The 13,556-nt window shown below is 45.1% G+C and overlaps 1 protein-coding gene across 1 annotated transcript in view; it reads left to right on the forward strand.

The window, feature by feature from the left end:
- RAB26 (RAB26, member RAS oncogene family) overlaps nucleotides 1-13,556 on the forward strand; it is a 230,394-nt gene that overhangs the window by 165,096 nt on the left and 51,742 nt on the right. Inside the window, exon 4 of the mRNA XM_070955071.1 lies at nucleotides 1,431-1,497. Coding sequence (XP_070811172.1) covers nucleotides 1,431-1,497 — 67 coding nt within the window. The remainder of the gene's footprint in view (nucleotides 1-1,430; nucleotides 1,498-13,556) is intronic.

The raw sequence follows: 13,556 nt of genomic DNA on the forward strand, positions 1-13,556 counted from the left end.
GTTGGTCTCTTTATTTTTTTTGCTCATTTAATCTGGACATACAATTGTCTGTGTTGTCCTCTTATATTCCCTGGAAAAAGTGCCAAGATATAGACGGATGTTAACAATATTTGCCTGGTACAATAAGATCACAAATAAATTTGAATAATTAATTGTGGATGCAAAGACTGGCACAATTATTTGCCTAAAGAGGCCTGAGAGATTTTTTCTCCGAATATCATCCCTCACCCGTGCTAAATTCCGTCAGGCAAATTTATTGGTATTCCCAAAAGAGTCACTCAACCACAACAATAGTAGTTTTTAAACATTTAATTGACAAATGGACCATTAAAAAGAGAAGCTGCCAATTTTCCTTGAGAAACAGTATCCGTTTGGATCCAGATCAAAATAGCTTTGCTTGGTCTATTTGAGCTGAATGTAAAAACAGTGCTTATGGCTAAATTAAATCTGCCATTAATTTTAGTGCGACAAGTATAGCTACTGTGTCCTGGATCCAGTTTATTGAAAGGGAAAATTTGTGTTTGGAATTTGTAATACTTGCAGCAAGAAAAAAGAAAAAAAAATAGTTGTATTGTTCTCCTTTCTCCCCATGGGTGAACTCTCTGGACATTTTTATTTATTAATTTAACACATTTGTATGGTTGCGGTAACTCACACTTGGTGACATAAACACTTGGGTCTAGGACAGGGGTCTGCAACCTTAAATACTCAAAGAGCCATTTGGACCCGTTTCCCACAGAAAAGAAAACACCGGGAGCCACAAAACCTGGGTGGGCGTGGCCAACTCGATGACACTCACTTCCACCAGTCACATGACCCCCCCCAGTCACGCCTACCCAGCTGGTCATTAGGGTAGAGAACCAGTTGTTAAAAACACCGGGAACCACAAAACCCTTTTAAAATATCTCTCTCTCCCCTCCCTCCCTTCCTCCCTCTCTGTATCTCTGTATTTCTCTCTCTGTCCCCCACTCTCTGTATCTCTCTGTCTCTGCCCTGGCTGCTTCGCCATCCCCCGCCGTTGCCCTTACATTCTCAGACCAGGTGAGGAGTGACTTGGAGGGGAGGGCGAGGGACAGGGAGCCACAGCAGAGGGCCCAAAGAGCCGCATGTGGCTCTGGATCTGCAGGTTGCTGACCCTGGTCTAGGACAACTCGCCACAGCCAACTTGTCACAGCCAACTCTTAGTGGCCAATGTGACACGGGACAAGAGTTACACTAATATCAAAGAAATGATGGAATAGAATCATTAAAGAAAGGATGCAAAAGGAGGGGTAGAATGAAATGTGAGTGATACAAATTATGTTTAAATTATTTTAAATTATTGAATTATTGAATTGTCCCATGGCGAGTTGTCCCATTCCATCAACACTTTGCCTGCAGGATGGCTTATTTTGTTTTTCATGTGCTTTAGTGCTTTTTGCTCTTTTCAGATTTGGGACACGGCTGGCCAGGAGAGGTTCCGCAGTGTCACCCATGCTTACTACCGGGATGCCCACGGTAAGAGCTTCTGCGATGTTTTGAGAAGTCAGTTCCTTGTGGAAGAAGGTTGCCACCTTGAATAGACTGTAAAGCCCTACCTGGGGTCTTCCCCTTTTGATTTTTATATTTAAAATTGAGCTTCGAAAGACGACAAGGAATGTATTTCACACACTTGCTCACTTGTGAAGAGGATACTGCTTGTTCATTTTCCCAGGTTAGAGGCATTATCAATTCTCGGTTGTGCCAGCCAATCAGAGCTTGTTAAAAGAGAAACAGGAAGAAATGATATAAATAAGGAAGTTTGTAAGTGAGGGAAGATGAAGTAATCAGAAATTGAGGGTGATAGATTCAAACATTTTTGTACCAAGAAGTAAAAAATAACCAAGTGAAATTATCACTATCTGAAATTACTGAGAGTGTTTACAGAGTGGAATGAGCATTAAAATGACTCCCTGGGTCTGCCTGAGTTTTTAGTTCCCTTGTTTGTTTCAATAACAGCACAATATTTTAATGATCCTTTTCACGGATAATCAGTCACCATGTAGAGGGAGATTTATAGAGGGAGGAAGTGATAGATACAAACTCATGGTAAACTGATCCAAACTAGACTGCAGAAAATATGACTTCAGCAACAGAGGGGTCAACGCCTGGAATGCACAACCTGACTCTGTGGTTTCTTCCCCAAACCCCCAAAACTTTAACCTTAGACTGTCTACTGTAGACCTCACCCCATTCCTAAGAGGTCTGTAAGGGGCGTGCATAAGCGCACCAGCGTGCCTACCGTCCCTCTCATAATGTTTTCTTTTATTCGTATCCTTTTCATGTATTTATAATTATGTTTACACTTGTATCTGTCATAAAATACATGCTTGAATAAATAAAATAAAATAAAATAAAATAAAATAAAATAAAATAAAATAAAATAAAATAAAATAAAATAAAATAAAATAAAATAAAATAAAATAATAAAATAAAATAAAATAAAATAAAATAAAATAATAAAACAAAATAAAATAAACTGTTGGCCATGTTTGTCTGGATTAAAGTTGGAAGGACAAGCAGCTGCCATTGTGGCCAGAAGCAAACTGTGAAGATAGATAGATATATACTCTTGGTACACAGAATGACAGAACCATAATCCCAGATAATCTTCTCAGAACTGAAATGCCAAGGTTGAACTTTGGCATTCTGGCTATTGCAGAGCTGAAATGGACTGGAATGAGTCACTTCACATCAGAAGACTATCTAATCCTCTAGTGATCCTGAATCATAGAAGAAATGAGTAGTTATATGTATTTAATTTAATTTAGAGGCTGCCTGTCTCCATGATTCTGGACATCTTCCAACTTAAAAAGTAAAGAACAATAAAGAAAGACCGCACACCAAAGAAAAACCAACCGATCAGTGGTGGGATTCAAGTAATTTAACAACCGGTTGTCTGCCCTAATGATTTCTTCCAACAACCAGTTTGCCAAACTGCTCAGAAAGTTAACAACTGGTTTTCCCGAAGTGGTGCAAACTGGCTGAGTCCCACCACTGCAACCGAGACTCAACAACCACCCTTCCCTGAGGTATAGGTTTCCCCAAGTTAGGTTTTCAAGGATTTACAGAACCTCATCAGGGTGAGACCTGTATGGATTTCTGAAGAAAGGCTGGTCCAGAGGCAAGCAAGTTCCCAACAAAGAAGGAACAATATCTAGATCCCAAAAGATGACATTGTTGAACAAAGGGATCTAAAGCATACTCACTTTATATAGTATTACAAGATGATTATTGGCTTTAAGTGGTTCCTCAAATAACTAGGACCTATATTAGGAAGGGCTTGGTAGGTGATAACCAGCACCTTGAATTGTGCCTAGAGGTCAAATGGCAACCACTACAGCATGCATGTAGAGCAGTAGTGTCACGTGGGTCTTCCATGGCACACCATCTCTGCTTTTACTGCTGGATCCATTGTAGGGCCTCCCAACCTGGGATTGCAGATGCAGCTGTTGCAATAGAAGGACCCATGGCAAATCTCCCCTGGCAAATCTGCCACCTGTTCTTTCAGCAGAAGCCTGAATCCAGGACAGATAGCACTCCAGTCTCAAATAGGGAACTGTGACCCCCTCCAAGACCAAAGATGAAAAGTTCCTCAATTCATGGGGCCCAAGTATACACAGACACTTGTGTTGTGGTCTGCCGGCAGCCTGCGGAGCTGGCAGCAGAGTCGGACAGTGAGGAAGCTGGGGAGGAACATGGGCCAGTCCTGGAGTCTGGGGAAGGCTCGGATGGGGGCTCTGCGTCAGAGGCAGAGAAAGGGCCATCTGGGAGGTACATGCTGCCTCCGGAGCCTCCAGACCCTTATTATGGTGATCCACAACTGTGCTCCAAGCACCAATGCAAAGGAAGCAGAAGAATTCGAGAATGACTTGCAGTACCTTAAATCCAGCCCAGGAAAGATGCTACAGGCAACTGGAACACTAAAGTTGGACATAAATAACATATGGAATAACAGGAAAATTTGGACTTTGAGAATGAAACTAATAGAAGACAGATTACTAGAATTCTGCCAAGAACATTCATACCTCTTCTAATAACCAAAAAATTACTTTACATATAGACATCACCAGATGGACCAGACCAGTGGTGGGTTCCCCCTGGTTCGGACTGGTTCTATAGAACCGGTAGTAAAACCAGCAGGAGGCTCCGCCCACTGACCCAGACATCATAAGAAGTGATCTGCGCATGCACAGAAGCTTCCGCACATGTGCAGAAGAGCACGTGCGCGCGAGCGAACCGGTAGTAAAGGTAAGTAGAACCCACACCTCGACCAGACCAAGAACAAGTTGACTTTATCCTCCAAAGAAACTCTTTTTGTCGGCAGAGACAAACTCAGACACTGACGGTGTCTCAGGTCACAAACTCCTCCTTGTAAAATTACAACTTGAACTAAAATACACACATAAAATATTCAGGCCAACAAGCTACAACCTCAGCAATATTCTGAATGTTTATGCAGTAAAAGGAAAGAATAGATTTAATGGATTGTTTTGATAAAGAGTGCCTTTAAAAAAAAGGCTGAAATTAATGTTATCATTAAAGATTAATCAAGCAAAAATATCCTGAAATGTAGAAAACCAAAGGGCTGCTTGTTTGTACCTTGAAAAGAACATAAAAATTACTACAGAAAGAAGATAGAAAGAAGACGTAGTAGAAATATATGGAACTGCACACACCCCAAATCCACAAATCCCCGATACACATGAAGATTAGACCATTGGACACGAGCCAGTTATTCTGAAAATAAAGTTAAATGGCCCTTAGATAATATTGCCAAAGACAAAGCCACAGGACTTGATGAAATACCAGAGCAACTGTTTAAAAACTTACAGGGTGATGCAGTTAAAGTGCTACATACAATTTATAACCAGGTGTAAAACACAGCAATGGCCAATAGCCAAGAAACAGGAAAAGAAGCTTTTATTTCCAATACCAAAAAGGCAGGATTTCAAACTACCCAAAATTGTACTTAAAGGTAGTCCTTGTTTACCAATTGTCTTGCCTGCCAACTATTTGAAGTTGCAACAGTGTTTTTAAAAAAAACAATTTTGCAACCAGCTCTCACAGTTATAGTCATTGCAGCATCACGCAATCACTTGAACACTATTCAGATCAGTGGTGGGTTGTCCCCGGTTCACACCGGTTCTATAGAATCAGTAGTAAAACCAGCGGGAGGTTCCACCCACTGACTCCGACGTCATCAAAACCCTTCTGCGCTTGTGCAGAAGATCGTGCGGCCCCACTGCGAACCGGTAGTAAAGGTAAGTAGAGTCCACGCCTGATTCGGATGCTTCACAACCAGCTTCTGAGAAGCAGAGTTAATGGAGATTGTGAAAATAAATCACAAATTGTGGTCATTTCTTAATATCATAGTGATTTGCTTAACAACCAAAGGGGAAGTGACATTGTAAGCCATTGTCATGTGATTTCCCACTTAGCGACTGCAGAGCCGTGACTTAGTGACTTCCATCCTTCTGAGGTTGGTAAAATGAGGACCCAGATTGTTGGGGGCATATACTGACTCTAAACTGCTTAGAGAGGGCTGTAATGTGATATGAAGCGGTATATAAATCTAAGTGCCATTGTTATTGCTATTAGGAACAGAGTTGCCGGTCCCAATTGCAGTTGCTAAGCAAGGGCTACCTGGGTCTCACATGCTTAGCGGTGAAAGCTCAAGCTTTTTCTCCAGTCTGCAACAGAACTGGCAATACACAAGCTGGATTCAGAAAGGCCACCCCAGATCACATTATAAGATCTGGTGGATAATTTTTAAAAAATCAGAGGGTTCCAAAATGAAATGTGTTTTTGCCTGCCCTTAAATCCTGGGTACCCAGGGCTGTTCTCATCTGCCTCCTGAAGGATCTGCATGATGCCAAGAAGGGGAGAAGATAACCTTCATTGCAGGGGTGAAATGCTACCGGTTCAGTCTGGTTCGCCCGAACTGGTAGAAAAAAGGCTACTGGTTCGCCAAACCAGTAGTAATTAAAAAAAAAACCCAACATTCCGATGATCAGCTGAGCGACGCGCGATTGTCGGAACTTTTTTTTTTTTTTTTTTTTTTTTTTTTACTTTTTAGGCATTTTTTACTACCGGTTCTGGAGAACCGGTAGTAAAAAATGCTTTTAAAAAGTTTTTAAAAAAAAGGCTCTGAAGATCGCACGCCACAGCTGATCACCACCCTGCGGCCTGTTCTACTTACCCCATGCCTCCTTTTGGTGTGCACTGTGCGTGCGCGCGCACCTCACATTTGGTGTGTGGTGCGCACTGTGTATGCACATGTGCAGTACACATTTGGCACACAGCGCACATGCGCAGCCAGCAAACCAGTTGTAAACCGGTTCAGACTTCACCACTGCAGTGCAGAAGCCTCAGACTGCAACCAAAGTATTGTTGTCCAGGCCAAGGTTTTCCCAGCTGCAACATCTGGCTGTGAAAGCCGGAGCATCACAAAAGACAACAAGGGAAGAAAGAAGGCATTGAGCTGTGTTGCTGGAAAAAATTGCTGGAAGCATCTTGGACAATCAGAAGGTCAAATCAGCTGAAGCTGGACAAAGTCAAACAAGACTCTCTCTAGATGCCTGAAGGATGAGGATGAAGCTGAAATTATTCGGATGCCCAACGCAAAGACAGGGTCCCTTGCAGAAGACCCTGAATGCTTGGAAGTATGGAAGTGGTTGGTAGAAGATGGTTTGATATTGTCAAGGATGAGGACTTACAAGAACTCTCAAGAAACACTTACAGATGGACAGTCCTGGTGAAAAGATGTGTCTGAATGAGTAAACCACTGTTTTAGTGGGAATCAATCAAAAGTCATTATGAGTTCAGTAGAGAGTTTTTTGGGATGGTCCTTTGAGAAAAAGGCCCACCAAAGATGTGGCTGCAGCTGCTGGACAAAGCAAGTCCTAATTTAGTCACAATTTTATTTTACATTGCTATCGTATTATGTTTGCAATTCACACGGCCTGCCTCCGCAGACTTCTCAGGATCCGGTGGCAGGACAAGGTGCCAGACACAGAAGTCCTCTCCAGGGCAGTCCTGCCATCAGTTCACACCTTGCTGATGAAAGCCAGGACACGCTGGGCAGGCCATGTTGCAAGGATGTCAGACCACCGCATCCCCAAACAGCTTCTCTATGGTGAGCTGTCTCAAGGAAAGCGATCCCACGGGGGGCAAAGGAAGCGATACAAAGACCTACTGGAAGCCTCCCTCAAGTCTCTGGATATTAACACCACCTCCTGGGAAACAAGGTTGCCAGATATTTGAAGACGGAAGGACAACCATAACACAAGAGAAGCAAAGCCAGAGCTGCCGATGCTGCAACAGTGGTGCCCACACATGTCTGCCCGACATGTGGCAGAACATTCCGTGCTCTATAGGCCTTAGCAGCCACCTGTGGACACACCGTGGACAGCCCACAACCCGTTAGATGTCAAGGTCCTCTTCGAAAACGATGGACGAACATCATCATCATCATCATCATCTTGTTTGCAATCCTAATAGTGTTACTTTATACAAATTCTGTGTAGGTTTATCTTGTTAGTTATTTGTACTTGTGAGTGTTATCTTGCTCAGTGGAGAGGGATGATGACAAACTGAATGAAAAATTCTAATTATCACCTGTAGTTTGCCACAGAGCGTGTTAGGTTTGCCCTGCCTTGGAGTGAAAGGAAGGAGCATTCCCTCCCTCTGCTTATTATGGGCTTTTGAGACGTGACACAGCCTCCTTTGGTGATGTGACACAACCTCTTCAAAGGGGCTCTTCTTCTCCCATCAAGAGAGGGAGTACAAAGGTGCTTCAACCGAGTTTTGAAGTTAGGCTCCACATTCACGATGTGAATTTCTGAGTGAAGACCTGAGAGGCCTGTTTGCGTTTTCCAGGTCACGTCAGCACCTTCTTTCAAAAAAGTGCTCTGTTTTCAAATTGTACTTGGAAGAGGGACAATCCTGGGGAATAATTTAAGCCTCCTTTCTTGGTAAGGAAAACGTACACCGACTGCTCAGGAGAAGCAGTAGGGACAGGCAATTGCTATTTTTTCATTTTGCATTGTTGCACCGATTAAAAGAGACAGTCAAGATTCTTCTGCAAAAGGGAGAGAAATGAGCACCACCCAGCAGTCCTTCAGCGCCCTCAATGAAACATCCCAGCTTTCAAGGTTGTGTCCTTTTGATTACAAGGACGCCATAGAGGGACACCTGTGAGTAGTGTAGAAGCAGATATTTCTCTCTCTGGGCACAGTGAGAATATATCTGCTGAACAAAGCTCCTCATTGGTGACAGGAAGGGCATCCGGCCAGTAAACAGCCTGATAGCTCCATTCAGTTGTCCAGAGTCTACCCCGCAAGGGATTATGGAGTCATTAAAAGATGATGATGATGCAGGGACACCTGCAGCAATGGCTGCTGGCTTCAAGATTGATGGCCAAACCTTTTTTATCTGCGTGAAATGTGAGCGAAAGGCTTGGAGAGGCTGGTTCTGTCCCCCATTTAGAAGCCAGAGACCATTGCTAGGGGGCACCAGGCTCCATGATGCCTTTAAAAATTGGCCCATCCTCTGAAGAGGCAGCACCCAGCTCTTCCCCTGAAGGCAGAGGTGAAATGCTCCCGGTTTGGACCGGATCACCCAATCCGGTAGTGATGGAGGCGGATGGTTCGGAGAACCAGTAGCAAAAATCCCTGCCCCCTCCCATGCCTCTTCAGCCAAAAAAAATGCTTTTTACAGTAAAAAAAAAAGCCTCTGATGATCGCGCAGCTCAGCTGGGATTGTCAAAAGCTTTTAAAAGCCTCTGATGATCCAAGCTGAGTTGCCTAATCGGCAGAGGCTTTTCTTAAAAAAGTTGTACATGCCCCATCACTGGAGGCTTTCAAGAAGAGACTGGACAACCATTTGTTGTTCTGTCCCCGTCTCACACACACACAAACAGACAGCCGGGGGTTAAATAAACTGGCAGACAACCAATTCTTTCAATAAGAGGATTGCCAGCAACCCAGTAACTGCTTGCCAAGACTTTACTCATAAACAAGAGACACACAGTTCAAGAATTGTCCAGTCCAGTCCGTAATTAAATCCAAGGCAGATAATGTTGTTTCCAAAGATGCAATGTGACTCGATAGTAGTTAGTTTTGTCCGTCACAGAGTCTGAATGGCCACCTCACCCCCTTTTATACCCTGTGGTGTGTGGTCCAGTGACTCAGCTTAATCTCTGGCACGCCTCTTCTTCTGTTGCGTGCGCTTATCTCTGCGATGCTGCCGAGGATCCAGCCAAGACTCATCTCCCTCATTACTGTCCACCTGTGGCTGCGTGGACGTGCTTGGCCCCGGGCCTATCTCTTGACCTTCGGCGGACACCGAAGGCATTGCCAGAGAGGAGGGTCCTGGAGAGGGAGGCCTTGCCAACTCCTCTCCTTCACTCTCGGAGTCCTCTCCTGCCAATGACACAGGCTCAGGTAACGGAGCCACAACATTTGTCTGAAATGGTATAGATTCTCCCAGTGGTGGGATTCAAGTAATTTAACAACCGGTTCTCTGTCCTAATGATTTCTTCCAACAACCAGTTTGTCAAACTGCTCAGAAAGTTAACAACTGGTTCTCCCGAAGTGGTGCGAACTGGCTGACTCCCACCTCTGGATTCTCCTGCTCATGCAGGGATTTGGACTAGATGATCTCCAAGGTCCCTTTCAGCTCTTTTATTCTATGTTCTAGCTCAGGGCTGTTCAACGCCAGCCATGGAATTCTGGGAGTTGAAGTCCAAGTTGGATATCCCTGAGCTAGTCTAGGGTCCCCAGTCAGGGTTCCAAGAATTAAAGGATGTCAACCAGATTTCCTTCTTGGCAGCTTTTATTAGATGTTGAATAATGGAAGCTGGCAATCTGAGTGAATAGCCCTGAGCAGCTTCTTGAGTGGTGCGAGAGCTTGTTAAGTGAGAATGATTAAAAGGATAATGAGAAAACCGTGAAAGAGGGAGAGTTGCTTCTGGGAATCTCATTTATTTCCCAGAGAACAAGAGGGGCCTGAGGGAGAGGGGGGAAATTTTGTGGAACGGAAAGAACAGCCATTCCCAGTTCCATCACTGCCGTATTACAGGCCGTTCTCGAGTCGCGACTGCCCATTACAGTAGAAAGGTGTGATCATCATAAAGTAGTTCGGTCATGCCACCAACCTGATTTTATGATCTTTTTTTTTTTTGCAACGGTTGTTAAGGGAACACAGTAGTCAATAAACAAACCTGTGGTTTGCTACAGGGTTGGATTTTGTCAGCAAAACGTAAAATCGTAAAAGGCCGTCATGTGACTGCAGGATGCTGCAAATGGTCATAATTGCAGTCTGATTGCTGAGCACCTGAAGTGCAGTCATGTGACTCTGGAGGGGCAGGGGGAACCTGCGTCATAAGTAGCCGCCAGGTAGGCCTGTTGGAACTGTTGAAACTGAACAAGGAGAGATTCAACCAAGACATAAGGAGAAACTTTCTGACAGTGAGAGCAATCAACCCATGGAACAGAAGTTGCCTTTGGAAGTTGGGGGAGCTTCATCACTGGAGGCTTCCAAGAAGAGACTGGACTGCCATCTGTCAGAAATGGTGTAGGGTTTCCTGGTTGGGCAGGGATGGGGGGTTGGACTAGATCAGCGTGTCAACTTGCAAAGCTTTCAAGTTGCCATGAGCAGGAGGGAGGGAGAACTGAAGTGAATTCCATACATTCTTCTGACCGCAATCAGAAGGAGGGCGTTAGGTTTCACAGCCAGCCAAAGTGGTTAATTGGAGAATGTGATTTATGACATGGCCAGAGAGGAGGGGAGAGACAGGGTCATAGGGGAACATAAATCTACCTAGGATTAGTCCTAACTGCATCCCAGTATTGCCGGAATGGTGCTCCTAATAAATGACTATATTTCCTTTGAAGTTTGGATCATGGCTCATGAATTAATTAGGGCATCTTTTGGAAACTTGACACAGCGGTCACCAACTGGTGGTCCGTGGACCACTGGTGGTCCATGATAAAATTTTGGTGGTCTGCAGAAAAATTATTTGCATTTTTTATGTTGAACTAAATCAGGGGTTCTCAGACTACACCCCTGGGCCGGATACGTGCAATGAACATTTATGTCTCCCCCTTCAGTGTCTTTTTGTGTGGGTTGGAGGGGGGCAGAAATTCAACTTGGGGTTTGTTTCAGCCTCCTGGTGCGGGGCTTTGGTCGAAGGCTGGAGGCGAAGAGCCGAAGGGCCTTGTTCCAGTGGGACTGCATCATGGTCTGGAACTGGCTGACCATCTCAGCCCGCTGAGCCTCCAGGTGTCAGTACCCTGCCTTGCACTTCCACAGGTCTTCCCTCTGCTTGGAAAGCCTATGCTCCTAGTCCTCAGTGAGGTGCTTCTGCTGAGCCTCCTTCTCGGTCAGATCCAATTTGAACTGAGCAGGCTGTTTGGCCAACTCTTTCTCGTGGTGGCTGCTTAGCTCCGACAACTGCTTCCTGTTGGGGCCCTAAGGAGCCCGAGTGGGGAGGCGAGGAGAGGTGAGTAGAGGCCGACAAGGTGCCCCTTGACATGAGTGACATCAAGTTGGCCACGCCCACCTAGTCACATGATCACCTAGCCACGTCCACCTGGTCATTAGGCAGATCGTATTAGTGGTCCGTGGGATTTAAAATTATGAATTTAGTGGTCCCTGAGGGCTGAAAGGTTGGTGACCCCTGGACTAGATGACCCACAAGGTCCCTTCCAACTCTGTTAATTGTATCTAACTTCAAATGGTGGCTAAGTAACTGGTCGTAAGACAAAAACTACCAATATTTACCAATGAATACAGATAGCTCACAACTTCCAAAAGTTCATTTAGCGACCGTTCAAAGTTACGTCTCTGAAAAAAGTGACTTAGGACCATGTCTTACACTCACGACCTTTGCAGCCTCCCCATGGTCACGTGATCAAAATTCAGACGCTTGGCAACGGATTCATATTTATGACCGTCACTGTGTCCCAAGGTCACGTGATCCCCTTTTGCGACCTTCTGACAAGCAAAGTCAGTGGGGAAGCCGGATGCACTTAACAATCATGTTACCAACTTAATAACCGCAGGGATTCACTTAACAACCGTGGCAAGAAAGGTTGTAAAATGGGGCCATTAACAAATGTTTCACTTAGCAACATAAATTTTGGGCTCAGTTGCGGTCACAAATCAAGGACTACCTGTATTCCCTTGACATAAAAGGCTCTAAATTCAGCACCAGACAGTGGAATCCTGATGTTGTGGTCCGCCAGCAGCCTGCGAAACTGGTAGCGGAGTCGGATAGTGATGAGGCTGAGGAAGAACATGGGCCAGTCCTGGAGGTTGAGGAAGGCCCGGATGAGGGCTCTGCGTCGGAGGCAGAGATGGGGCCAGGGCCATCGGGGAGTGATGTGTGGACTCCGGAGCCTCCAGAGGCTGACAGTAGAGAGGCAGAGGAACAGGAGGAGCCCATTCCTAGTGCATGCATGAGAAGAGCTGCCAGAAGGCAAGAGCAACTAAAACAAAAGGGACAACTCAGGAGTAAGGCCAGGAGATGATGGGCCCCTCCCATAAGGCTTAAAAGACCAGCAATGGCTCTTGGCCTCTTTGTCAGAAAACAACGTTGATAGATTTGTTTCTTGTCTTGCTGCATTTATTTCTTGTCGGCGTCTTCTGCTTCTGAACTTTTGCCAAGAAAAGCCTTTGGTAGGTTGCCAAAGTAGACCAAGGTTGGTGATAAGGCTGAAGAATTGTGTTATGAAGAATTTGTTTTGAATTAGTTTGGACTGCGCTGAGAAGGAGTTAATTCTCAGCTGTTCTAATAAAATCTGTTTGTTTAGAACTGATTGCGTCTGATAATACCTACTTGAGCCTAGGTCACAACACCTGATACCACTGCCATGTATTGCTTTATTGCACATGATGCGCAAATGGTGACATTTTAAGAGCCAGCCTCACGGTCACTTTTGCACGTTCTGCTCTTCAGGTGTCTGCAGTTGAGTATTCTTTGCTCTTACAATTGGAAAGAGCTTGCATTTTGGGTGCTTTTTTGGAGGGGGGGGCTGCATCCAGATGTGCACTCCAAGAATCCTATGACAGGACTGTCATCCAAATGCACCAGCCATGCTTTGCCAGATACGAGTCTGCCATACGTAATGGGGGGGAGTGGGCTGTGGGGAGCTAAGGGATTGGGAGGAAAAGGGAACCGAAACTACTCATTGTGCCGTCCCGTGAGAGCCGGTGGCTGCTCCAAGGTCCCACCATGGAATGCAACACCCTCCATCCCGCCAAACCAGGAACGGTTACCAAAACAATTTGTTTAAATTTAGTTGGACAAGGGGAGATATCCAGGGGGAAAGGTAGGGAGAAGGGAAGAGTTAACCAGATGCTTTGGGCATGAAAAACCAGATTCGGCTTTGCTACGCTGCAACCGCTTGATTTTAGTAAAGTGTACTTTCATTAGCGATGGTGCCGAGAGTCTTTCCTAACTGACCAAGTTGGGGTGGCTGACACTCTACTTCCCCCTGTCATCCATGGGGTGAAACCGTGGTTTTCTGGTC

The sequence above is a fragment of the Pituophis catenifer genome, unplaced genomic scaffold (genome assembly GCF_029215685.1).
Source record: "Pituophis catenifer annectens isolate HBS135680 unplaced genomic scaffold, rPitCat1.0.hap2 SCAF_16, whole genome shotgun sequence".
In the NCBI taxonomy this organism is placed as follows: domain Eukaryota; kingdom Metazoa; phylum Chordata; class Lepidosauria; order Squamata; family Colubridae; genus Pituophis; species Pituophis catenifer.